The sequence below is a fragment of the Diadema antillarum genome, unplaced genomic scaffold (genome assembly GCF_040938485.1).
Source record: "Diadema antillarum isolate AM-2024a unplaced genomic scaffold, OU_Dant_1.0 scf00000030, whole genome shotgun sequence".
In the NCBI taxonomy this organism is placed as follows: domain Eukaryota; kingdom Metazoa; phylum Echinodermata; class Echinoidea; order Diadematoida; family Diadematidae; genus Diadema; species Diadema antillarum.
In genome coordinates this window covers 3,425,218-3,453,192 of record NW_027270919.1, presented here as the reverse complement: position 1 = coordinate 3,453,192, position 27,975 = coordinate 3,425,218, and the positions used below count along the sequence as shown (strand labels likewise).

Here is a 27,975-nt window from a genome sequence, read left to right as displayed (position 1 = left end):
TCATGTTGTTGTCTCACTAAACCAATCCTGGTTAATGTTATCACACGTATGCTTGGGACCATGCAAAGGCATGTGCCGTTTGAGGGAGTCCTTTCTTGCGAAGCACCTTGAACAAACTTTGCAGCAGAATGGCTTCTCCCCTGTGTGCACTCTCATGTGGACCCTCATATTGTTCTGCAATACAGATTTCCTGCACTCTTTGCACTGCTTTTGCTTGGGTTCCTTCAATTGGTGCTTGCTTTGGTCTTCATTTGAATTCATCCACTTCTTTGACTCATTAAGCAAGCTTGTGATCACAGTCTCACTAAACGAATATGGGATAGCCTTCTCATAATATTTGTGCTTGGGACCAAGTGTAGACATATGCCGTTTGAGGGACCATCTCTGTGAGAAGCACCTTGAACAAACTTTGCAGCGGAATGGCTTCTCACCCGTGTGCACTCTCATGTGGGCTTTTATATTGTGCTGAAATATGGATTTCCCGCACACTTTGCATTGCTTTTGCTTGCGCATGCGTCTCTTTGACTGGGGCTTGCTTTGGTCTTCATTTGAATTCATCCACTTCTTTGACACATTAAGAGAGCTTGTGCTCATAGTCTCACTAAACGAATCCGGGTGAGCATTATCATATTTGTGCTTGGGACCAAACAAAGACATGTGCCGTTTGAGGGACCCACTATGTGCGAAGCACCTTGAACAGACTTCACATTGGAATGGCTTCTCCCCCGTGTGCACCCTCATGTGGACCCACATATAACGCTTTAATACAGATTTCCCACAGACTTTGCACTGCTCTCTGGCATAAAAGTGCTTAGAATCATGCAAAGACATGTGCCGTGTGAGGGAACCTTGCTGTGAGAAGCACTTTGAACAAACTTTGCAGCGGAATGGCTTCTCACCCGTGTGCACTCTCATGTGGGCTTTTATATTGTGCTGAAATATGGATTTCCCGCACACTTTGCATTGCTTTTGCTTGCGCATGCGTCTCTTTGACTGGGGCTTGCTTTGGTCTTCATTTGAATTCATCCACTTCTTTGACACATTAAGAGAGCTTGTGCTCATAGTCTCACTAAACGAATCCAGGTGAGCATTATCATATTTGTGCTTGGGACCAAGCAAAGACATGTGCCGTTTGAGGGACCCACTATGTGCGAAGCACCTTGAACAGACTTCACATTGGAATGGCTTCTCCCCTGTGTGCACCCTCATATGGTCACGCATATTGTTCTTTAATACAAAATTGTCACACACTTTGCACTGCTCTCTTAGATATGCGCGATTGTGTCCCTTTAATTGGGGCTTGCTTTGGTGTTCGTATTTCATCCTCTCTTGCGACACATCACAATGGATTGCCCTCATAGTCAAATTAAACAAATCTTGGTTACAGGTATCATATGCCTGCTTGGGACCATGTACAGACATATGTCGTTTGAGGTGCCCACTTCGTGAGCAGCACCTTGAACAACCCTTACATCGGAATGGCTTCTCACCTGTGTGAACCTTCAAGTGGTGATGCATACAATTATTCTTTGATGTGGATTTTCTGCATACTTTGCACTGTTTTCTTACAGGAATGTGCTTGGGTCCCTTTGACTTCCGCTTGCCTTGGTGTTTGTGCAATTTCATCTTCTTCTGTGACACATGATGGAGTTCCCCTAAAGTCTCACTGAAGGAATCTGGGTTGTAGGCATCACTTGATATATGGCTGGTAAGATTTTTTTCTTGGGGGTCTGCTGCGTGTGTAAGCCTTTCTCCTCTAAGACCAAGTGCTGGGAAAACCAGCCTCTCCTTATCCTCTGCTGGTACATCTTGCCCTGTTGAGGCTGATGGGGCTGTATTAGTCTTCTCACTGTCCACTGATGGTGTGTCATTTATCACCCCTGCAATTGCCAGGCACTTTGCATTACTTGCAACACGTGCAGAGTTGCAATGTTGGTCGGATCCTGCTTCATAAAAGTCTCTCTGGAATTCATTTTGACTAAGAGTGCTTGTCCGCAACACAGAATCCTCATCACTATTCAGAACAGGGTTCTTTGTATCACCTGTTGAAATAAAAAAATGACATGAAACTACATAGTTTGTATTGCATTATCAAGCAACAATGGTCCCTCCCTAATATTATAATCAGTGTTATTACATTCATGATTTTCATCTTTTAAGAAAGAAAGATTTCTAAATACAAGAATGAATTGCATGATCTGACATATCATCAGGAAAAGGCAGTAGAACAACCAAATATTGTGTGCATCAACATTCTTTGTGCAGCATTGTGTGGAAAACCTCCTACTTATTAGACCCACGTACTACAAAACCAACAAAAAGTTGTCAGACATAAATTAGTTGAGAGCAAATTCTGAAAGAGGGCAAGTCAAAGATAATTACATGTTGTATACAGGACATTTCAGAGGCCTTTGTGGCCTGAAAAATAGTGTAAATGGCGCCTGATTATACTAGACTTCATCATGGTGATTGTTATCTAGGAGAAGTATACATAATCATGTAAAAAAAAAAAAAAAAATGAAAAAATTAAGTTGACAGGCATATCTTATAAGAAAAGAAAATATCTGCCGTAAAGGACGAGACCAGAAACTAGAAATGTCACTATGGCGACTGATGCCTCCGCCATAATGCATGATTCTCCCAATAGGTGTATAGTACAATGTCTTCACAATGTGTGATGACAGTTTCACATAACTGACAAAATATCGAAATAACAGGTTTGTCAGAAATATCTTGAATGTTCACTTTCCACGAACTGGGTTTGCTATAATTGTCTATTAAAGAGTGCAGGTACACATATTTGGGGAATTGAAAATTTTTACTTGACTTCTGACCGACCTTATTTTAAGTTTATGCATTGAGTATAATTTTCAAGGTATGAAGAAAGAGTGTAATTACAGTACAAAATATATCTTTTTTTTAAATTTAAACCTGACCTTTGACCCTTAACCTTTGACCTTTGACCTTCTAGCTGGAAATTTCCAAGAGAATCTCCATTAAGTAATACATGTACATATATTCAATTTTAAAACTAATAATGCAATCATTGCATATACTAGTATATGAGGGAAATAGTAATATTTTGAGGAGTTGACCTTGACCATTGACCCCCTGACTATTGACCCATGACCCCTAAATTTCCTAGATAATCCCTGCCAGTCAGTACATGCATATGTACCAAATTCCATGAAGATACATTGAACCAGTTGCGAGAAAAGTGATATTGCAACATTTTCACCTAACCTTTGACCTTTTGACCTTTGACCTTATGACATGAAACTCTCTCTGGAGAATCATTACGCAGTAGTACATGTCTACACTAAGTTTCAAGAAAATAACTGCGGGCATTGCATAGATATGGGGGAAATAGCAACATTTTTAGCATTTGACCTTGACCTTTTGACTTTTGACCTCTTGCCAATGTCACTAAAATCTACTCAACTAATTGTCCCATAATACATCATCCTTGGACCAAGTTTGGTGAAAGCTGCTTCATCCAGTTTTGAGTTATCACGTAAACAGATAATTTTAGGATTTGACCTTGATGTTTGACCTTTGACCTCCGTCCGATTTCAGTGAAAAACTAATCAAGTAATTGCCCCATCATACATCATCCTCCAAGAAAGTTTGGTGAAATTTGCTCCATCCAGTCTTGAGTTATCGTGTAAACGGATACAATTTCATGATTTGACCTTGACCTTTGACCTTTGACCTTTAGCCGATTTCACCCAAAGTCTAATCAAATCATTGCCCCATCATACTTCATACTTGGACCAAGTTTGGTAAAATTCCAGTAAATATTACTCAAGTTATCGCGTAAACGAAAGCGGACGGACGTACGGACGGACGGACAACCCGAAAACATAATGCCTCCTGCACCACTTCGTGGCGGAGGCATAAAAAAATGTTTTGAAACTTTTTTTTTACCCTGAAAAGTCTCTGAAATTGTTTTATGCTGCAACTTCTTTCTCAGTATTATAAAAGTCACAACACTCACGACTATCAGAGGTATACAATGTAAGTTCAAGTCTAATGTCATGAGGCAAACAGCTCCAATTACGTATTCTCATTAAAGGGGATGGCTAGTAACTGATCAGAGGAAATAAGTAGGAATGCTGGGGGATGACCGTTCCAATCCTTGTAGGATTCATTTCAGAGTACACTATATCTATTGTTGTGTAAAAATCATTGCTTCAGATTGGTCTCATATACAAGTAATGTGCACTTCAATGTTTCTAAGTTAGCATGACTGTACAGTGTTGGGTCATTAACGATTACCCCAACACTGTACAGTCATGCTAATTTGGAATCATGAGATCTTGCACGGGACAGAGTAGGTACCCATGTCGTGTGCCGTATCGTATCCCAAGCACAATCAATGTAACTTTTAGGTCCATCTTCATAGACATGCACATTGAGTGAATGCAACAAGAGAATCCATCATACAGTGGGAGTTTGAGGAAAATTGAGCAATCCGTTCAGAACGCACTTGTATGATTTTTTAATTTTCTGCTCAGTCACTGCTGGATGAAAAGACTAACTGCAGCTTGTGATGTCACATGTGTAGAATGATAATAAAAAATATATATATAGACAATTTTACGTATTTTCACTTTTTTTGCATGATAAAAGAACACTTGACTTGCCTCTGCCTGAAGGTAGGGGGAATGATATTAGGCATGATTCGGCATCCGCTTCTTCATTGTGGATGAGCATGTGTTTCTTGAGTCTATACGGTGTTCCACATGACTTCCGGCAAATGTGGCAGACGGAGGGTTTTGGAAACTGCTCTGGCACACCATTCTGTACTTCACCATGTCTATGAGCGTGTACATAATCATGTTTGAGAACTTGGCTCTTCCTGTGTGTTTCCAGATTCCAGCCATGTGGAAAGCACCTGGAACTGCACTCACACTTCGACATATTTCTCCGGGCAAGGGTTTCTTGCGAGTGCAGTTTCTTGTGCTTGTTAAGATTCCATTCGTTGACGCACATTTCATACTTGTAAATGGATTGCCCAAAATGTAGTTGTACTTCTTCAGGATGCACTATTCTCGCATGCTTGTTCAGGCCTAACTTTGTCCAGAAGTCTTTTGAACACCACTTGCACTGCCATATTTTTCGCCCCTCATGTAGCTGCATGTGTCTTGCAAGATTGGCAAAACGGCCTCCACAAATACGACACTCTTCACCACGGATCAAAGGCACATTCCCATGAGACCCAGAGTTGCATTCCACAGAAGTGTCTGTTCTGGCACACACATTCAGGACCTTGGCCAGTGGTCTAAGTTTCCCAGGTCCAGACTGTGTCTGACTGAATGCCTCTGATGCCAAACTTTTCTCAGCATCAGCTCCACATTGGACTCTGGTGTCCAGGGCATCATCTATTTCAAAGGAGTTAATCATAGACAACAAAGGAGACAATTATAGACAACATTTGTCACAAATATCACACAAAGTGTCGCTACATGAAGAGTTTTAGAATGCGTTATCTAATTTTTTTTCTCGTTGCGCTGTGGACTGACCTAATATCACGCACACGTTTCTCGCGAAAAAGAAAATCGAATGATTATGTTTAATAATTCAGTAGGAACATCAGAAGGCATTTCTGTCTTATCGCATGATTTAGAAGAAAACACGGAAAGAACGGTTCTCTGCAAAACTGGAAATGACGTGGATAGCGTGAATTCGGTTTTCAATGTTTCGTTTGTCGCGTGTTTGAAAGCGGTAATTTAGTCAAGAAAAGGAACCTCGTTATATCCGATCAAATTGCTTATGTTTTTCTTTATCATGATTTATCGAAATTGTCCTCGTTATAACTGGAATCTCGTTATAACCGAACTCGTCATAACCGATTCGTTCTGCCATAGGTTTACACGTAAAGGAAAACGGGACCGACGCGATCACCTCGTTATAAGCGGTTCCTCGTTATAACCGAACTCGTTATAACGGGGTTTCACTGTAATTATGTATGTATTGATAGGTAATGATTGCCTTGGAATTTAAGGGTCAAAGGTTAAAGACAAATGTTTATTAATTTACTGTTTTTTCCATATGCTTGTGGAATACCAGTACTTTCAGAAGTTTAGTGTGTATTTATATTACCTTACAAAGAGAATATTTTGGGTAATGACATCAAAGGTTTAAGGTTAAAGGCTTAGTGAAAATGTATTATATATATATATGACTATGTATTTCGGAAATGGTTCAAGGTACATTCATGCAACTTGGTGAACATACCTGTACCGATTGGCAATGATTGTTTGAAATTTTAGGGTTAAAGGTGAAGGTTAAACGTAAATTTTTTCTTCTTTGTTTCTCTCATGTTTGTGCAATACTGGAGGATATATTTTGAAGCTTGGTGTGTATTTATATTACTTAATGTTTTTTTTTCTCGGGGGAATGGGGCTTGAGGTCAAAGGTCAAACGTCAAGTGAAAATATATTTTTTTTTTGTATCTGGGAAATGGTTTAAGGAACTTTCATGGCACTAAGTGAATATGTATGTATTGATGGGCAGAAATTGTTTTGGAAATATTAGGGTTAAGGTCAAACTAAAAAGTGAAAAGTTATAATTTCATTTTTTCCCCTCATACCCGGAAATGGTTTATGGTACAATGTACATTCATGGAACTTAATGAATACTTTAATGTACTGATTGGCAGTGATTGTTTGAAATTTTAGGGTTAGAGATGAAGGTCAAATGTACATTTTTCCTTCTTTGTTTTTTTTTTCCATGTTTGTGCAATGCTGGGGGTATATTTTGAAGCTTGGTGTGTATTCGTATTACTGAATGTTTTTTTCCCGGGGGGGGGGGGGGGGGGGGGGGGGGGGGGGGGGGGCATGAGGTCCAAGGTCAAACGTCAAGTGAAATTTTTTTTTTTTTTTTAAATATATATCTGGGAAATGGTCTGAGGAACTTTCATGGAACTAAGTGAATATGTATGTAATGATGGGCAGAAATTGTTTTGGAAACATTAGGGTTAAAGGTCCTACATGAAGTGAAAATATTATAATCTTAATTTGGGTTTTTTTTTCATACCCGGAAATGGTTTAAGTTATAATGTAATTTCATGGAACTTAATGAATATTCATGTACTGATTGGCAGTGATTATTTTGGAAACTTTAGGGTAAGCGATCCACGTCAATTCAAATTTTCATTATTTTTTGTGCATGCAGTGCCTGAGAGTTTCTTTCTTGTTCGAATTGTTCTTTTTTTTTTTTTTTTTTATTCGTGTTCCATATTCCACATTTCATACAAATTATATATTCCATTTGATTTTGAAAAAGAAATGTTTTTAACACAATGGTCAGTTTGAACCAAAATTACACAAATGGATAAGGACGTATAATTGGCGTGTAATATGAGGAACCCACTAAAAAGCACTTTTGTGTGAGCCTGCGTGTTATTTTGATTTTGTAATTTTACATTTGTATATTTATGTAATACTGTGTATGTATATTTTTCACTTTTGTAAAATCATTTGTAATTCAGCCTCAGGCTGCAATCAATGATTTTTTTGAATACAGATACCATTAATAATAATAATAATAATAAAACACATTTTGCACTAATCTGTTTTTACAAAAGAGTGTTTGGATCTCTCCCACTTCGGCTCACTCTAGTGTTCATGTGATTTCATCCTCTTCTTTGACACATCAAGAGAGGTTGCCCTATAATAGTCTCATAGTCTATAATAGTCGTGAGATCTGGCAGATCCGGGCTATCTCTATAAGCAGTGATGGGAATCAGCCAGTACGTGTGTGTGTGTATAGTCTGATGTGTGTGTGCGTCTGTGTGTGCATTTATGAGTGCCATTTGATAGCTCTATTGCTATGTCAGGAAATGTTTCGCACACACACGCCCTTTCAAATACATGCTGTCACATTCGCCTTTGTTCTTGTGTTCGCACAGGCGTGACGTTCCTTTTGTTGAAAACGCAAGCAATTGCTTGTGCGGGACAAGCAAAAGGTATGGGCACAAGCAAAAGGTTATGCATATGGATTTAAGCAATTGCTTGAGCTAGACCTTTTGCTGGACGAGCTTGTGCTTTTGCTTGAAGCAATTGCTTACAAGCAATTGCTTGCTTTATGCATTCGGCCCATTATCATATTTATGCTTGGGACCATGCAAAGACATGTGCCGTGTGAGGTTCGTACTCCGTGAGAAGCACTTTGAACAAACTTTACAGCAGAATGGCTTCTCCCCCGTGTGCACCCTCATGTGGACCTTCATATTTTTTCTTACTATATATTTGCCACACACTTTGCACTGCTTTCTTTTTACAAAAGAGTGCTTGGATCCCTCCCCCTCAGGCTTACTCTGGTCTTCATGTGAGTTCATCATCTTCTTTGACAAATCAAGAGAGGTTGCCCTCACTGTCTCACTAAACGAATTTGGGTTAGTTGTATCACATGTGTGCATGTGACCTTGCAAAGACATGTGCCGGTTGAGGGAGCCTTGTTGCGTGAAGCACCTTGAACAAACTTTACATTGGAATGGCTTCTCCCCTGTGTGCACTCTCATGTGTAGTTTGAGGGACCATCTGTGTGAGAAGCACCTGGAACAAACTTCACATTGGAATGGCTTCTCCCCTGTGTGCACTCTCATGTGTAGTTTGAGGGACCATTTGTGTGAGAAGCACCTTGAACAAACTTTACATTGGAATGGCTTCTCCCCCGTGTGCACCCTCATATGGATCTTCATCCATCTCTTTAATACTGACTTCCTGCACACTTTGCATTGCTCTCTTTTTTCAAAAGAGTGCTTGGATTCCTCCAACGCTGGCTTACTCTGGTGTTCATGTGATTTCATCGTCTTCTTTGACAAATCACATGTGTGCATGTGACCATGCAAAGACATGTGCCGTTTGAGGGAACCTTTCTGTGTGAAGCACCTTGAACAAACTTTACATTGGAATGGCTTCTCCCCTGTGTGCACCCTCATGTGGTCACGCATATCGTGCTTAGATATAAAATTCTTGCACACTTTGCACTCTGTTCTTAGATGTCGTGGGTGCTTGTTTTCCTTTAATTGGAACTTGCTTTGGTGCTCGAATTTCATCCTCTCTTGGGACACATCACGATAGGTTGCCCTCATAGTCAAACTAAACAAATCTTTGTTACAGGTATCATATGCCTGCTTGGGACTGTGTACAGACATATGTCGTTTGAGGTACTCACTTCGTGAGAAGCACCTTGAACAAACTTTACATCGGAATGGCTCTTCCCCCGTGTGCAACCTCATGTGGACACTCATATGGTGCTTTAATACAGATTTCCTGCACACTTTGCACTGCTCTTTTGCATTAAAGTTCTTAGGATCATGCAAAGACATGTGCCGGTTGAGGGAACCTTGCTGTGTGAAGCACCTTGAACAAACATTACATCGGAATGGCTTCTCCCCCGTGTGCACCCTCATATGGACACTCATATGGTGCTTTATTACAGATTTCCTGCACACTTTGCAAGGTTCTCTGGCATAAAAGTGCGTAGGATCATGCAAACACATGTGCCGTTTGAGGGAACCTTGCTGTGTGAAGCACCTTGAACAAACTTTACATTGGAATGGTTTCTCCCCTGTGTGCACCCTCATATGGTCATGCATATTGTGCTTTAATACAAAATTCATACACACTTTACACTTTTCTCTCTGAAATGAGTGCTTGTGACCCCTTAATTGGAACTTGCTTTGGTGTTTGTGCAATTTCATCTTCTTCTGTGACACATGATGGAGTTCCCCTAAAGTCTCACTGAAGGAATCTGGGTTGCAGGCATCACTTGATATATGGCTGGTAAGATTTTTTTCTTGGGGGTCTGCAGCCTGTGTAAGCCTTTCTTCTCTAAGACCAAGTGCTCGGAAAACCAGCCCCTCCTTATCCTCTGCTGATACATCTTGCCCTGTTGAGGCTGATGGGGCTGTATTAGTCTTCTCACTGTCCACTGATGGCGTGTCATTCATCACCCCTGCAATTGCCAGGCACTTTGCATTAGTTGCAACACGTGCAGAGTTGCAATGTTGGTCGGATCCTGCTTCATAAAGGTCTCTCTGGAATTCATTTTTATTGAGAGTGCTTGTCCGCGACACAGAATCCTCATCACCATTCAGAACAGGCTTCTTTGTTTCACCTGTTGAAATTTTAAAAAAATGACATGAAACTACCTAGTTGTATTGCATTATCAAGCAACAATGGTTCCTATCTTGAACTATAATCAGTGTTATTACTTTCATGATTTTCATCTACAAATTACAAGAATGAGTAGCATGATCTGACATATCATTGGGGCATTCTTTGAAAAGTGAACCAAATTTCAAAAAAGTTTGTTCTATGAATTTTTGAGTTCAGCAATCATACAGAGCACTGTCTGAAGTTGCATGAACAGTATTTTTATTTATGAATTAAGGTTAGTATTGTGCTCATTTGCATATATGTGCATAGGCATAGATAATACAGGAAATATTGAGCATTTTTGCCTTTTTGACTGATGGAAAGGTGTGTTTATTAACTTCTTTTCTGTAATAAATGGTAAAAACATGTTTGTCCACACCTATTTAAACATATCTAGCCTAAGAATGATAGACATTATTAAATCATAAGAAGGTAATTAACAAAAAAAGTTAATTATCTCTAAATGTCACACACGTGACCGAAAAATAGCAAAAGTTTATGCTAATCAAAAACCTGAACCACTATCAACTTTCTTTTTCATGTCAAAAGCTAGTTTAATTGTATCTTACTTTTCACCAAATATAAGCACCCTACAGTATCAGACTAAAAGCCCCCTCACACCTGAGCGAATGTAGGGGGACGAAGGGGGACGAATGGGAAAAACGCACGAAATGCGCGCGAATTCAACGATTTCAAATAAAATTGCCTTCAAATCATCCGATTATAAACTAAAGTCAAATATGATTAACGAACGGTAAGCGAAGGATAAATATGACATGCGAAGGATAGCGATTTTTCGGTTCACTTCTTTGAGTAAATTGCGGCCGAAGGCGAGCGAAGGGTTGATATGACCCGATAACGCGAACGAACAATGAGCAATAGTTTGATATGGCGTGCGATTGGAAACGAAGACAAAAGAATATAGATCAAGCGTTCTCGTACGTGTGTGTGCGCTCCTCGGGGAGTATAAAAGCGACCAGGGGGGCGTTTCATCAACGAGTTCGTCGGAGGTTTTCACCGACAAATTTGCTATCAGCCAATCAGACGCACGGATTTCAGTAGCTTGTAACAGTTGCCAGTGTAAATCAATGACAAAAAGTTTCATGAAACGGTCCCCAGGTCAGTCCAGATTTCAGTGCGGCCAGAGAAATCATCTACGCAACATTTACATTTAAAGGACGTCAAAGATAAACAGTAAAATCAGCCCGAAGATTCCAGTATTTTTGGCACTGTAAACATTAATGTTTTTTTTTTCGCAAAAATTGTGCGAGTACGTGGAAGGTGACAGTCATCACGATGACGAGTTGGGTAGATATGAAAAGAGTTATTTCTTATGAAGATAAGTGCAATAATGTCAGGAAGCTCATCAATTGAAAATTTATACATAAAAATGCCAACATTATAATGAAACAAATTTTTATATAGTTTGTATCTTTTTGCAAGAGATTCTAAAAAGTACAGTTATGAATATTTTATGATAATCAGTGGCACATAAATCTTTAACGCTGGATGCATCTGGAAGGGATATAGGTTAGGGCGGTCCGCGGACTACAGTTATTTAGTTTAACTTGCCCAACGCCTGGCATTCCTGTCAGGTGCATTCAGTGTTACGGTATTTTTGTGTTATTGTATTGATTGATTGTTTTGAGCTTTGTAATTGATTATGTATTGCACGTTTCCTGCCAAATAAAATAATAATAATTATAATAATAATACAATCAATCAATCAGTTTCAGATTTTTGCTTCTACACAAAAGATCATTTGTGTGAAATAAATGTCCAATATTATTAATTATTCTTAAAGCACGTTTTTGAAGAAAAAGGGTATCAAGCAAAAACTGAAATGAATTGCCCCAATTGCTGTCATTTTAGCAAAAAAAAAAAATAAATATTGAAACAGCAACAATGGAGGTGAGGTGATAACAAATCTGACGTACCCCTAAATTGACTCGACCTACCCCCTTTCCCCTATTGTATCATACCTACCACCAACATCGCACCAGATAAATTTGTAGTCACTGTCCACTATAGCCAACAGGATTATACTAAAAAGCCCTTGTAGTTGCAGCATAGTGAGCCGGACAGAGGAGGCTTTCTGATGGCCACATGCTTGCCATCAATAGCTGCCACAGTGGGGAAAATTCCACCGCTTGTAGAATCCACCTCCAGCAAGTTGTTTCCATCCATCAGGGGTTGAAGGGGCTGTCATGACTTCATCTGCATACTCGTCACATATGGCCTGACACACTTCCCTGGCCACTACAGATAGGGCGTTTTCAGGCACCCTCCACCCATACTGCATGTCGGAGTACTTGGTGCCAGACACAAGATGACGGAGCCAGCGGCTCCCTGTACCAGGTGTACTGCCTCCTGATTCTTCCTCTGACCCTCTCCAGGATTTCATCGTAGAGTTCAGGGGGCATGCAGAGAAATTTCTTGAAAGTCGAAGGGTCTTCTCTTCGCAGCTCAACCAACAGCTGGTCGTAGATTCCAAAAGCCCTTCTTCTGGCAGGGTTCAGCTACGTCCTTCTCCAGATACGACGTCGTCTGAAGCCTCGTCTCCATCTGAAGCGGCCTCTGATGAACTGGTGAAGGTTCAGCTGCTGATGTATAATATCATTCTGAGCCATTGCCAGTAAATACTGGACTCTGAGGCGGGCTGCATCTTCTATTTTTCTGAAGATACTTTGAAACTTTCAGGTGGAATGTTTATAAAAATATATGAGTTGCGTGGTGAGTGGCTGGTCACATAGAGCAGCTCAGCATTTGCCAATTTTTTCGTCAGGTCATTCGCTCGTATTCGTATCACTTCGCAATCCATAGTTTGTCATAGTATCTCTTAGATTTGCCTTCGTGTATGCATCGCCTTTCAAATTTAGTAAAAGTCAATCTTAGTTTCCCTTCGCATAGAAGATGGCAAGCGAAAATACGTTTGTCATAGTATCTTCGTTTCTATGCGCAAGTCATATTTAGTCATCGTGTTGCTTAGTTTAGAGTTCTTTCGAGATCGGTCCACCTTGGCAAAAGCACGATGAGGGACTATGCGTGACAATAGCACACGAACGATAAACGAACGATTACCGCAGACTAAATAAGAGATGCGAATGACAGACGATTTTTCAATTCGTCGGGAAATTTTAAACATGTTCAAAAATCCCGTGCGAATTTGAATAATCGCAACTGTTAGTTCAGAAGGTGTACGAACTATCAATTACCATTGAAAACGATTTTTCCAAAAATGCCTTTCGCCAGCCATCGCAAGTCATATTTCAGGCAATTCGCTCAGGTGTGAGGGGGCCTTTAATTAATAACAAGCAAATTAATTGGTCACACACATGACCACTGGTCACGTGTGTGACAGATGTGTGGTCACGTGTGTGACCAGCAATTCATTTGTACACGTTGATAATGCACATCATTGTCCCTTTTCATGGCAAGAATGTACCCGGGTCAATTCACGTCAAATCATCCAATTTTCAGAAAAGTTGTCACCCGACCCCCTATGATTTTCTTTAAAATCGCACCAAATGTTCCCCAAAGTGTCTGACGGAAAATCCCAAAATATTTTGCCCCAAGGTCAATTGGTTGCTAAGATACAGCCTCACATAGCAACCGATGCGCATTCCAAAATATTAGTTAAAAGAAAATTATGCATTTTCGAGTGATTGTGGTAGCATGGATATTTATGTAAAAGTGTTCGTTATCTGGAAATTGGAAGAACTTTATAGTCTTTGCAAGAAAAAGTGACTGTGACGCGAAATTGACTTTTCGTTAACGTGCACGAGGTCACTGAAAATGGCGTTAAATGTTAATTTCGAAAATTTCAGTGCATATTTAGAGGCTAATATCTTCCACATTTCATCACCTTAGGTTCTAAAATATTATGCTGTTGAAGGCTTTGACTTGCTCAGTAATTTTGAAAAAAAAAATCAGCGGATTCGTGCCCACCGTTTTTATGGAGAGCGCCCTCAAAGTTGACAAAAATGAAAAATGTGCCAAATTCAAGGTCACAGATCACCCTTCATCCCACCTAGGAATGGCATCAATTTTTTTTGTATTGATAGACATTTACCTATATTACCTTGGGTTACCAAAGAAATTTTGCTACCGAAATGTTCAATGGTAAATTTACCCCACTGAAAATGGTTGTAAACAGCCAAATTCCCATGTAATATCACATATTGGGTTTAGAGGACATTTCAAATGTCCATGCTTTCAAGATGAAAAGCCCTAGCCCTGTGATATTTGCAGTAGGGGCAGTCTGTTATACATATTTTAGTAATATATACCACAAAACACTTTTAAATAATAATTAAATAATAATGACCTTGAAATTTAATCCAAAATTTGAGAAAAACAATAAGTCGCTCCATTTTCTTCATTGCACTGTATGTAATACGTGTTTTGAAAGACTTTTCACACAGCAATATTTCAAGAATTATGAAAGCTGACAGCCTAACATATTAAGGTTCTAAACTATTTGTGCTCTTCTTTCAGATTTAGTGTCAATTTGATCATGAATGTTATACCCTTGACCTTGAAGTGCTTCTAAAAATAGCTGTAAATTTGTTAACTACAAATTACACACACAACAGGTGTTTTATGGCATAACATACTAGTGATTCTTTCACAAGCACAAAAGTTTTTATGGTGTAAATTTTATGGTGTAAAATTGATGCCATTCCTAGGTGGGAGGAAGGGTGATCCGTGACCTTGAATTTGGCACATTTTTCATTTTTGTCAACTTTGAGGGCGCTCTCCATAAAAACGGAGGGCACGAATCCGCTGATTTTTTTCAAAATTATTGAGCAAGTCAAAGCCTTCAACAGCATAATATTTTAGAACCTAAGGTGATGAAATGTGGAAGATATTAGCCCCTTAATATGCATTAAAATTTTCAAAATTAACATTTAACACCATTTTCAGTGACCTCGTGCACGTTAACGAAAAGTCAATTTCGCGTCACAGTCACTTTTTCTTGCAAAGACTATAAAGTTCTTCCAATTTCCAGATAATGAACACTTTTGCATAAATATCCATGCTACCACAATCAATAAACAAGAGACCCGCGGGTCTAGCGCTCACCTGAGTATCGCAAGTTCATCTTTCACGCAGTCACTAATCTAAATTATTCACAGCTCTACCAAAATTTGACCAGGCATTCTCAAGTAGAAGATGAAAATGTACAATAAGGGCCCAATTTTTTAAAGATTCCTTAATTTGGGAGGATTGGGGCCCTCTGGGGCCCTCTGGGTGGGGTGAGATCCTGACCCCCTAGGGATGCTACCTGCCAAGTTTGATGAAAATCCATCATGAGGTTTTCAGGAAGAAGATGAAAATGTACAATTCAGGCCCCCATTTGGACCTTCCCAACCAACCCCCAACCCCCCCCCCCCTGCCCCCAAGAGGGGTGCCCCTGGATCTCCTATGAACAAACTTGAAACTACAGTCATTAATGTACTCACTCATAGTATTACCTCAGCTCTATAACTTTTGATTCTAGAGAAGATTTTTCAAGATTCCTTCATTTGGGGGGTTTGGGCCCCCCCTGGGGGCCCCCTGGGTGGGGCATGGTGCCCATTTTAACAAATTGAGTTCCTAACCCCCTAGGCATGCTACCTGCCAAGTTTGGTGAAAATGGGTCATGGGGTTCTCAAGAAGAAGATGAAAATGTATAATTTAGGCCCCATTAGAACCCCTCCCCACCCCCCCCTCCCCTGGGTCCCAAGGGGGGCACCCCTGATTCTGCCATGAACAAACTTGAAACTACAGTCATCAATGTACTAACTCAGAGTATTAACTTAGCTCTATCACTTCTGGTTCTAGAGAAGAAGATTTTTACAGATTCCTTAATTTTGGGGGGTTTGGGCCCCCCTGGGGGCCCCCTGGGTGGGGCATGGTGCCCATTTTAACAAATTGAGTTCCTAACCCCCTAGGGATGCTACCTGCCAAGTTTGATGAAAATCGGTCTTGGGGTTTTCAAGAAGAAGATGAAAATGTAAAAAGTTTACGCACGACGGACGACGGACGACGGACGACGGACGACGCACGACGGACGCCGGACGAAGGGCGATCGCAATAGCTCACTTGAGCCTTTGGCTCAGGTGAGCTAAAAAGGCATAATTTTCTTTTAACTAATATTTTGGAATGCGCATCGGTTGCTATGTGAGGCTGTATCTTAGCAACCAATTGACCTTGGGGCAAAATATTTTGGGATTTTTTGTCAGACACTTTGGGGAACATTTGGTGCGATTTTAAAGAAAATCATAGGGGGTCGGGTGACAAGCACTGGATGATTTGACATGGATTGACCCACCCATATTCAATGGAATGCTACCCTAAAACTATGGAGTAATTGTGCAGTGTCCAGCTCTTGGTCTCCCTGCAGTTTGACACTTTACCAAAATGCACAAAGTTCATTGTAACTTTCTATTCGAGCTGGTGAGGAGTCGGTTGGACAACTGAGTGCCTTTGCACAAGCTTTCAGGAAACTGCTTCATTTTTGAGCTGTTTTGAGCTGGAAAGGATATTTAAAAGGTAAGCATTATAATAGCACATTGATATTAAAAGGAAAGATGAATATATCGAGTACATGTATATGTGATTCTAAGATTTGTTCTTGGTCTTTGTGTACTATCATGTTAAACCCGAACTCCAAATGATTCATTTCATGTGGGGGCATGGTGTCCATTTACATATTCCATCACACTGGTAAAAATAACTGCCAAGTACACTGTACTTAATAGAATGTTGGATTATGCAGCTTGGGGGGGGGGGGGGGAAAGACTTAAAGCCCTATTACTTTTGATTAGAACTAGAGAACAATATTATTGAATATTCATTAATATAGGAGGTTTGGACCCCCTGAGGCCCCTGAGGCCCCCAAGGAAAGCATGGTGCCCATTTAAATCTTTGAAATCTTATCCCCATGGGAATGCTTCTTGCCAAGTTTGGTAAAAATCCATTGTTGTTTTCAGTAAGATGAAAATATAAGCCCACATTTGGACCCCCATCCCATCCCGCTCCCTTGGGTCCCAAAGGAGTTGGGGAGGGGGGGGGGGGTAAAGTGTCCCTGATTTTTACATGAACAAACTTGAAACAACAAGCATCAATCATGAGGATCAGGTGTGATCCTCTTATCTACGAGGTACATACAACCACCTACCTGTTATAGTACGCCATTATTTCCTATAATTGCCCATACATCGAAAATAAATCTTTAATACTGATGGCCTACCATACACCACCCATGTCCGCCGGGACGTACGCACATAACCCATCATCCACCATGACTCTGCTCCAGTTCCACGCTTCAAGGGGCACCCGCAACCGGGACGCACATATAGGTGGTCGTATGTACCTCGTAGATAAGAAGATCACGCCTGATCCTCATGATCTATTATCAGTACATCTGACCACCTATCTGTTATAGTATGCTAGAACAACACGGACTAAGCAGGAGGCTTGGCTGCAAAGAGCGGTGTATAAACGGGACTGTGCCGCCAACAGGAGGGCTGCCCGAGAGAAAGAGGGCACTCTGGCAGGAATGTTCCTAAGATAGACGGAGATGAAAGAATTCAGGGAGCGCCAATAAGCCACTCTCTGGATCTCCTCAACAGACACTCCTGTGGAAAGGGCCAGGAAGCACTTATCCCCCTGGTGTCGTGTGCACAGGGCGACACGCCAGGTGAGAGAGCATCCGGCCCAGCTTTGACAGTGGCCACAATCCACTTCGAAAATGTGTCCTTCAAAGCTGGAGAGAATGGCTCCTTCGTAATCAAGAAAAGCTGGTCACCGGAATGTCGATCCTTGGTGCGCGCCCAATAATACTTTAGTGCGTGCACTGAGCACCAGACTATATCCTCCACAATAGAGGAGTGGGCTGAGAGCGGATGGATGAAGATCTGTGAACCCATCGTCTGATTCTTAGCCATGAAGGCTTGGGAATAAGACACACTCTTACGCATTCCCAAAGCATGTGCTTTCTGCCCCGGTAGCATCGAAAAAGCGTGCAAGGCACTGCGGCGCTACCCAGAGGCAGTAGCCAAAAGGAAGACTGTCTTTATGGTCAAGTCCCTGAGGGAGGCCTCAGCAAGGGGCTTGAAAGGTGCCCTAACGAGAGCCTCCAGCACCCGAGGAAGGCTCCATGAGGGGAGCAATCTCCGAACCAGGGGGAAGAAATCGCGGACTAGACCTGTTAGGGAAGGGGTAGTGGAGACCCTCGATCCATCCGCAAAAACTGGTATGAACGGCCGCAATGGCTGAGCATTAACCATGAATGGTCAAGATGGTCAGACCCTAATTAAAAAGGAAGACCAGGAAGTCTGTAACATCTCTCAGAGGTGCCGAATGGTGATCTACCCCATGAGATTCACATCAGCTATAGTATCCAGCCAGACGGGAATTGTAAGCTACCTGGGTGGATTTCCGCCAGCTGTGAGCGACCAATGCTTTAGCTCGGTCTGAAAAGCCCGCCTGAGTTCCGGATTCCCTGAAAATGGCCAGGTGGAGAGTGGCCGGCAGAGGGTGCCGCGTCCCCAACACTGGCTGAACTATCAGGTCTGGGCAAGTGGGGAGGAGCCTCAGGCTCCCCACCAACAGGTTCGTCAGCTCTAGAAACCATGTCCTCTTTGGCCAACAAGGGGATACAAGGAGGATGGTCACTTAGTCCCATCTCACTTTCTACAGAATGTGGGAGATGAATGGGAACAATGGGAAGGCACAGCCTTTGAACCCCTTCCACTGGAAGGAGAAGGCATCCAGCCTCCAGGCCGCGGGGTCCTGCACCCTCGTGCAATACCTCAGCAGTTGAGTGTTAAGCTCCGAGGCAAACAGGTCACTTCTAGTGGAGGAAGCCAGCACACCAGCAGTTGCATGACCTGCAGGTGGAGCATCCACTCTCAGGGGAGGACTCGCCCCCAGAACAGAAAGTCTGCATTCAGATTGTCCTGACTTGGTATGTACGAGGCAATGGGAAAGATCCCCATGCATCCGCACCACCTGCGCAGCTTTGCTGCCAAGGCGTTCGGGCATGTGGAGTGCATGCCTCCCTGCTTGTTGATGTATGCAGCTATAGTGACATTGTCCGTGCATACTAACACAGCCTGACCACATATTAATGGAAGAAAATGGCTGAGGGAAAGGGCAAAGGCCTGGAACTCCAGCACAATGATATGAGGGAGGGTAGCCGAGTGGCACCAGTCCCCATAAGCATGCAGGCCCTGACAATGACTGCCCCAACCCATATGGGAGGCATCGGTGATCATGATTGAGGGCTGTGGGGGCTGCAGGGGGTTGCCCCTGCTCAAAAACTCCAGGCGGCACCACTGCCTGAGTAGCAGGCGGGCAACCGGGGGTATGGGTACCAGTCTCGTCAGGGGGTCCCTTCACCGGTGGTAATGTCTGAGAAGGTGGATCTGAAGTGGTCGCATGTGCAGTCAGCAGTCTGGTAATACATCAACTGGGCTCGTCAGATACCCCAGGAACTGAAGCCAGGATCTGGCTGGCACCTGCCACCATCGTCCAGGCAATGGGCGGCAGCTATGATCGTAGCCATCCGCGTTGGGCTGCGGCGTATCAACTGTTGGGGGATGTCGATCACTGCACCCAAGAAGGTCGGGCACTGTTGGCACGAGCTCCAACTTCTCCCAATTTATAAGGAACCCGAGAAACTTAACTGTTCTCAGCAGATATGTTCACTGGTGAGAGAGCAGGGTCTGGGAGCTGGCTGCTAACAGCCAATCGTCCAGGTAGCAAAAGACTGTCAGGCCTTGTTGCTGGAGAAAAGCCGCCACGCACGATACAAGCCTGGTGAACAGGTACGGTGCAGGTTTCAGGCCAAATGGTAGGGCGCGGAAACAAAACACCACCCGAGGAGAAGCCCAACAGATCTGCTTGAGAATCAAACCAAAGCTAACCGAACACTTGGGTACAAAAAAGATAGGTGAAAAGAAAAGCTGAGGGTGGTCGCGGATCCATTCCACTGCCCCTACACTAACAAGGCGGTGACCTCAGCCACCATGCCTTGACGCATGAGCGGAGGCAAGCGAGGGGACGAGAGACGGATGATGAATCAGGGTAAGGGGGTGGCCAGCTCGATGGAGAAGCCACCGCCAACGGAGAGCACGAAGGCGTCGTCCCTAATGGCTGCCCAGGCCGGTTGAAAGGCCTGAAGGCTGCCTCCCAACCCCTGGGGGGGGGGGACCCTGTAGCGCTCGGGGCAAGGAGTCAAAAGCCACCGTGGCCCTTGATGGCTTGTCGAGCCCCGCCATTTGCCTATACGACTGCAGCTACGGTGCCCACGGTTGGGGCGGTGGACCACCTGCGGAGTGACGATCACCTGCAGGGCACTGTTTCCTGCGGCAGACGGGCTGAACCTTGGGGACGGGAGGGCTGTGGCTTGAGTCTCAGCTGACCCGCTAGCTCACAGGCCTGCTGGCACCTAGCTAAGTCATCCCTGATTCGGTGAGTGAACTGCCCGGAAAACAGAAAAGGGCCCTCAAAGGGCATGTCATTGGTCAGCTGTGCCCTCCACCTCGCCAAGAACCCCAGAGACTCTAGTGCTAGGTCTTGGTGACGAGACGTGAACAAGGCTGCACGAGTTGACTGTTTCCAGATATGCTATGAGAACGATATTAGCAGCAGGTCTAGTAGCTGCCTGTCCTCTGGGGAGACCTGTAGGTCCTCTGCCTGTACAGCCAGATTGGTGAGAGGGCTTCCACTGGTAGTGCATTATAGCCCAGCAAAGCTCGGGTCGGGCCCAGGGACAGGTGGGGGAGCCGAGACGGCGGCACGGGAAGTCCCCCCTAGGAGCGCCTGTCACCGAGGCCAGACTATACCGCCGGCTACGGCCGGTGGTGAAGTCGATGGCCATCCGCCTGAATCAGGATGGTAGCCTCCCCAGGCAGAGCCCAAAGCGCGGCGGGAGCATGGCTCGTACCGGCCAGCAGCTCCCGATGCGACGGCAGGGCATCTACGGGCACAGCAGAAGAGGCAGCGGCTGTGGACGGGGCAAAGCCTGTTTTCAATACTTCAACTTAACCCTAAAGGGGCTGGGCTTTTTTTTGGCTATGCTCAGACCGGGGGGGGGGGGGGGGGGGGGGGGGGATGGATTTAGATGGGGGATGGAAACAGATTTACAGATCAAAAATAAGACTCTCAATGCTTGATGTGGGTTTCACGCATGCCAAATTTCATCACGATTGCACTGATGGCCGAGATATCCGGGGGGCAGATTGCTTTTAATTAGACTAAAATATGATCTTGAGCTTAATTTGCATAATTAATTAATTAAAATGAGAAATTGTTTGTTTCAAAAAATCTTATGACACAATCTTTTAGATTTTGACGTGGGTCTCACGCATGCAAAATTTCATCGCGATTGCACCACCGATGGCCGAGATCTCGGCTATCGGTGGTGCAATCGTGATGAAATTTTGCATGCGTGAGACCCACGTCAAGCATTGAGAGTTGTTTCTGAATATCTCGCAAAACATTGAAAGCTAAATCCTCACATCGACCAGAAGTGTGCACACCCTTCAATGCTACATGGCACATGGGTACATTTTCGTGTGTTGTTAAATTCGTGATTGAACTGTGATTCGTGAAATTTGCAAAAGAAACAGCTCACACAGCATATTTCTTTTTCTTTTTGCAAATACACAAAAAAGTCACAACGTTTCATTTTCAAGCATGCAACTAGGCCTTTATTTCAATGCATTGTGGATTAACTTGGACCCCGTTTATATTGAGTGAAAAGTCCAGGCTCAGCCATTCCTTGCTGTACAAAAATTGACCATGCATTTGGTCAAGCTCCAGAGGTAGTCTTGGCCATGGCTGAGCTGCAGCAGAGCTTGGCCTCTTCTCACCGTAAAACAAACTGCGCTTTAATGTGGTACCAAATTTAGTCTGGCTTCCAGACACTCTGTCCATACTATTTCGCTATTCAGGATATCAATGCTCTCAACACTGAAAACTAGTATATAGGTGGTTTTGTCCTGCGGAGGAATTTGCTTTCTGCAAAGGCGGTGACACCGCCGCAGGGTGCCGATTTTGTCGCCGCAGAGTCCAGTTGGCAAAGGGTCTGGAAACCAGTCTATACCAAATTGTGGCCAGCGCCCTCCCAATAAATAGTGTTTGTTTGAACCTTGACAATTGTCTCAGCGCCATCTAATCTACCTGTCCAACAAAGACTGTCAAACCATCAGTTTGGAAAGTTGCAAGTTGCTACCTTTTGAACAGAGCCATTTCATCATCAAATGCCACGTTTATGGTTTGAGAATAATGCATGTTGGTTTAATACATTCCTATCACCATCATTACCTGGTGGGGCAGGGCTCTCTTGGTTGTGTCTGGATCCATGTCTTGTTAGGTGCTGTCTAAAATCTTCACTGCTTGTGAATGCTTCTCCACACTCTTCACACAGAGGTAGCTTGAAAGTCCTGACCACAACTTTTCTTTCCTTCTCCAGTTTTGGATTCGAGGATGTTGAACATGGGTCGGCACCATACTCTCCTGCAACTGAGCATTGAAAGACATATGTACATTGTATAGAATTAGAAGGTACTGGCACTATTCGTTCAAGATGTTCATCACAATGTCCATTCATTTCAGTAAAATGGAAGACTCTTTTGGGGAGTGAAAAGGTGAACTGTCCTTGGCAATAAATGCTTCACTTACTATCAATCATATACTGTACTACAACTTTAAATTTGTGCATCTCAAATAAGAAGTTACTGGCACCATTCATGAAGATTAAAAGTACAATGCAGATCACAAAGCCTATACATTTTAGTATTGGAATAAATAAATGCACTGTGGATTAACTAAGGGCTTGTTTTCTTATATCATTCTTCCCACTGAAAAAAGTAATGTAGTCATCTTCACAAAATAAGGCCTCAAGCTCAAGGTGATAAGGGAAAAAATATACGAGATTTTCTTTAGAAAAGCAAGATTTCTCACTCTCCCAACTAATTTCGAATATTGTTAAAAGCATCTTCACTATTAGAATGCAGATATCCTTGGTAAAAATATGAATTTTTAATAGTTCACTTGATATATTTCTTGCCAGGTTTGCGCTGCTAAAAATTCAAAATTCATTACCATCACAGTCATGGTAGTTGTCAGAGTTGCTTGCTTGTATTTGGAGGTCTCCTGGCAGTGAAGATTCAACCTTGACAATTGTATCAGTGGAATACATGGAATCTACTGGTCCATCAAAGACTGTCAAACCATCAGCTTGGTTAGTTGTAAGTTGCTGCCTTTGGACCAGACCCACTTTGTCACTAGATTCCACTTTTATGGTTTGAGAATAAAGCATGTTGGTTACATTCCTATCACCATCATCACTTGGTGGGGCGGGGCTCTCTTGGGTGTGTCTGGATCCATGTCTTGTTAGGTGCTGTCTGAAGTCTTCACTGCTTGTGAATGCTTCTCCACACTTCTCATGCCGAGGAAGCTTGTAAGTCTTGACCAGGACTTCTCTTTCCTTCTCCAGTTTTGGAATTGAGGAAGTTGAGCATGGGTTGGTATCACTTTCTTCTGGAAGCGGGTATTGAAAGACATACATTGTAAAGAATTAGAAGTTACTGACACCATGCATGAAGATGTTAATCATAAAGTCCATTTGTTTAGTAATGGGATGCACTCTTGGGAGTGACAAGGTGAACTTCCCGTGGCAATAAATGCTTTACTATTCACTATACATTACAATTTTAACCCTATTCCAACAAGGGGGGCATTTGGCCACCCTCCTCGATGTTTCGCATGATTATTCCACAACATGTTATGCTCTCGCCGTGACATTTTATGACCTTTCAAGTATCGCGCAACTTTTGAGACCAAATTTGTCTCTCCCGGGCACACTGTTTTGAAGCCACGCCCTTTTGAAAAAGTTTGTCGACCCAAAAATTGCCCTAAAACGTGATTTTGTGCACAAATCCAACATAAATTGTGTTTTTGCAATGAATTTATATACAAATAAATATTTTTACTTTCAATGGTTGATAATTTATTTTAGCTTGATTATGCTTTAAAAACTTTCTACGACAAATTTTGACAAAAAAACCCCAACATAAACAAGGTAAAAAAAAAATCAATAAACAAAATGCATTTGATAAGAAATAATTATGAAGCCGAATTTTTGCTTCAATATTAGGTGATAAGCACAATCAGGGTATGCAATCATGACTTTCTCACTTTAAAAAATTGTAACTTCTAAAAGAATGCACCAACTGACTTAAAAATTCACATGCAGCATGCTAAGACATCAGTAATCACATGTGGTAAGACAATAGCTAATTTCTTCTCATTTATTGTTAATTATTAAAGATTAATTACTAAAATGTCCCCCAAAACCCACGTAATGCGTCAAAAAAAGCGTTTTACAACTTACGTAAAATCAAGATTTGAGGTCCATATTTTAAGTCTACCCCTATGTGTTTGGTATCAAATTAATGGATTTTTTATTGGCATTGCTTGCATGCAATAAAAAACAGTGGTACTTTCAGCTGGAGAAAGTTAATAGGTCTGAAGTCCCATCCTGGTAGGAGTGTAATGCTGGCTTATTTTTGTGACATTGTGACCTTTTAACCCATGCTGTACAGCTATACATGGAGAAACAGCTTATTTTTCTGCTTTTCCTGAAAGTACTGAAGACACACTACAATATGGTGCGCTGTTTGCCAATAAATGTTCAGCCAGTTTTTAGTTTTGAGCCATTTTCAAATGCTGAGCAAATTAAGTGCAGCCGTTTTTCAGTATTTTCAGTGAGGTGTATCCTAGTAAATTTGACTACTTTAAAGAATCTTTTCCCCTTATTGAATATCCTTGTTTTTTTAACCATGAATTGTACATATGTAGAAATCTATTGTGTGAAAATTTTAGCAAATTTGAGCGATAGGAACTTATTTTTTTATATTTTTACAAATTGCTGAGCATAAAAAAAGTGCAATACAAGCCCATGTTATACTGCATGAAGGTCATATGATAAGTGTTCAGTGTTCATATTTCAATGCTTGTTCAATTTCTAAAGATATCATAAGCAAAAACATGGTATTTTGGCTTAATATGTCATTGTTTGAGTGTCACAGCTTGGATATCAACTCAAGTCATCATAAATCTCACATTCATTCTTCCATCTGTGTTTACAAATATGAGAATTGATCCGAACACTGTGCGCACATTCAAGGTCAAACTGTACAGATAATTTTTTGATGAAAAATATCATATCTTCCAAAGTACCAGCCCTAATTTCATAAAAATTTGTAATAATGGCCACTATATGTCTGTTACCTATTCCTGAAAGTTTCGCCTCTTCACCCTTTGGCAAAAGTGAAATATGATAAAATATATAAAAGTGGTTTTATTTGAATTCAAAATAATGCCTACAAAATTGATCATCCATTTTGAGAAGTGAAAATATGAAATTTATTCATATTTTGTGATATGTCATGGCTATGTGCTGGGGGTGAATGAAAGGGATATTTATCAGGAATATCTAACAGCAATATCAGATGAAAAAAACATTCTCCTTTTTTTTAATGAATCTTTCCAATATATTAGTCATTTCAATGTAATTCGACACCACTAATTTAAATGCTAATTTATGCGCAGTTTAATGCAAAATTTTGACTCTTTCTTTACATGAAATGAAAATTTGAACACTCAGCTACAACAAACAACAAAAAAAGCATTTTCACCAAGTTTTTTTCATTTTTGCCCTGTTACACAATTGCATACCCTGATAGTGCTATTGACCATTACTGTTGAGGATATTGAAAAGAATATGTTCATCACAAATTAGAAGACTTGGAGCTTTATTTTTTATTTTATAGGCAAATTATTATTTTTTGGCATAACTTAGCACAAATTAACTAATATAAAATATACACATAAATTAAAATTTGAAAAATCTAACTATGCACTCTTGTAGATTACATTGGCCTCTACCTTCGTAATTCTTTTTTGTTGCGAGGATCGTGCAATCCATGACCGAGATCTGAAGGGGGGCCAAAAAGGCCCCCTCGGTGGTTTCAAGTCCCTCAAAAAATCGGGTGGGATTAGGGTTAAATCCAAGCATCTGGAATGAGAAGTTACTGGTACCATTCATGAAGATCAAAAGTACATAATTATGCAGATCACAATGCTTATACATTTTAGTATTGTAGATGTATTCCTGGGGAGTAGGTAAAAGCAGAATTGTCCCTGTGAATGGTTGCCACAATGTACACACACGTGGATGAAATAAAAACAAGTTGCTAAATTGCATTTTGAAAAATTAAAGTTGTGAAACTCATATAAGATAAAATGGCGACCACATGGAAGCGAATATGTGCTATTGTATTCGCGATAGCAAAGGGCTTTTTTCTTTAAATCTCTAGGGTCAAGGATATTTTAGGGTCTGTCGGGATATTGTACATTTTTTTTTTCTTCGCCTTATATTTTCTCATACAGTGTACGTACCTGCATTCTTATTGTTAGGCCAATAGTTTGACAAAAACTGTGTAAGTTTCACAGAAATTACTTTACATGCACAATGTACAATATTGTACCGGTACCTGCTTCAGTGATGTCGTCCATAAAGACCACCTTCCACTGGGATTCATATTCTACTGCTTCATTTTCGTCATCTTCTTCTTCCTCCATCTTAATCCATGAGACTGCTATGTCCATCTGTTGTATGCTGGAAAGGAGTCTGCAACTAAAAAAAAAGCAAAGGGACTGAATCTATGATCACATGAGATGAATGAGAGGTTTTACTGCACAGGACATGAGACCGCATGTGACAAGCACAGAGACTCCAACTCTCCCGTTTTTGACGGGAGATCTCCCGCCGAAAACCCATTTTTGCAAAATCTCCCGTTCTCCCGCTTGAGATTTAATTTCTCCCGCCCTGGCTCCGTGTCTCCCATTGGAAAGGATTTCTTACTTATTGCTATTGTATGTTGAAAAAATAAGCCTTTGATAGCACCAGAGAGCATCTAGAACCCGAGGAACTTCGCGCTTCGCACACATCAACTTGAAGTCTCCCGTCTGCTAGGGGTTTCAGGCGGGAGAATCTCCAGATCAGAAGGTGCTTTGGGTTGGAGTCTCTGCAAGCATCACAAAACCAACAAAAAGCTGCACACCCCAATTTCGTGTGAGGACTAAAAATGGTGAAAGAGGTCAACATACTCAGTCTTGACTCTTTGACATGACTTTTTGACAGGCTGAGAGTTATTCTATATTTTTCAATTTCCTGGTAATGTAAAACAAATGGGAGATAAATGCATGATCTTTTTCTAGCCCATGATAAGAAAACCCAGACGGACATCATTATTTTGGATTTCTCCAAAGCGTTCAATACGGTACCACATGATCTACTACTACACAAACTAACCCATTATGGCATAGAAGGACCCATACATTGCTGGCTTACATCTTTCCTCACGCAACGGAAGATGTCAGTCGTCATTGATGCTATACAGTCAGACTGTGCAAATGTCAGCTCGGGAGTCCCACAGGGGACAGTCCTCGGACCGTTACTCTTCTTGTGCCATATCAATGATTTACCAGATACTGTCAAGTCCCAAGTACGTCTTTTCGCCGATGACTGTTTACTGTATCGACAAATTAATTCTCAGCAAGATCATCTCAAGTTACAAGAAGATTTATCCCAACTGGAAAAATGGGCATCCGACTGGGGAATGAGGTTCAATGCTGACAAATGCCAAGTGATGAGCATCGATACCAAATCCTCATATTTTTACCATATAAATGGGCACATCCTCAAGTGTACATCACAACAGCCATACCTTGGACTCACCAT

General features: G+C 41.8%; 2 protein-coding genes across 2 annotated transcripts; both read right to left on the bottom strand.

The window, feature by feature from the left end:
- LOC139740529 (zinc finger Y-chromosomal protein-like) lies at positions 1-2,507 on the bottom strand. The gene has a single exon (XM_071651121.1). The coding sequence runs from the start codon at positions 1,624-1,626 to the stop codon at positions 1-3; it is 1,626 nt and encodes a 541-aa protein (XP_071507222.1). The 5' UTR covers positions 1,627-2,507.
- LOC139740518 (uncharacterized) lies at positions 2,337-27,975 on the bottom strand. The gene is made up of 7 exons (XM_071651110.1): positions 27,962-27,975; positions 26,726-26,868; positions 23,271-23,708; positions 22,491-22,688; positions 8,288-10,128; positions 4,647-5,421; positions 2,337-2,353 (listed from the first exon to the last, which is right to left on the bottom strand). The coding sequence occupies exons 1-7, from the start codon at positions 27,973-27,975 to the stop codon at positions 2,337-2,339; spliced, it is 3,426 nt and encodes a 1,141-aa protein (XP_071507211.1).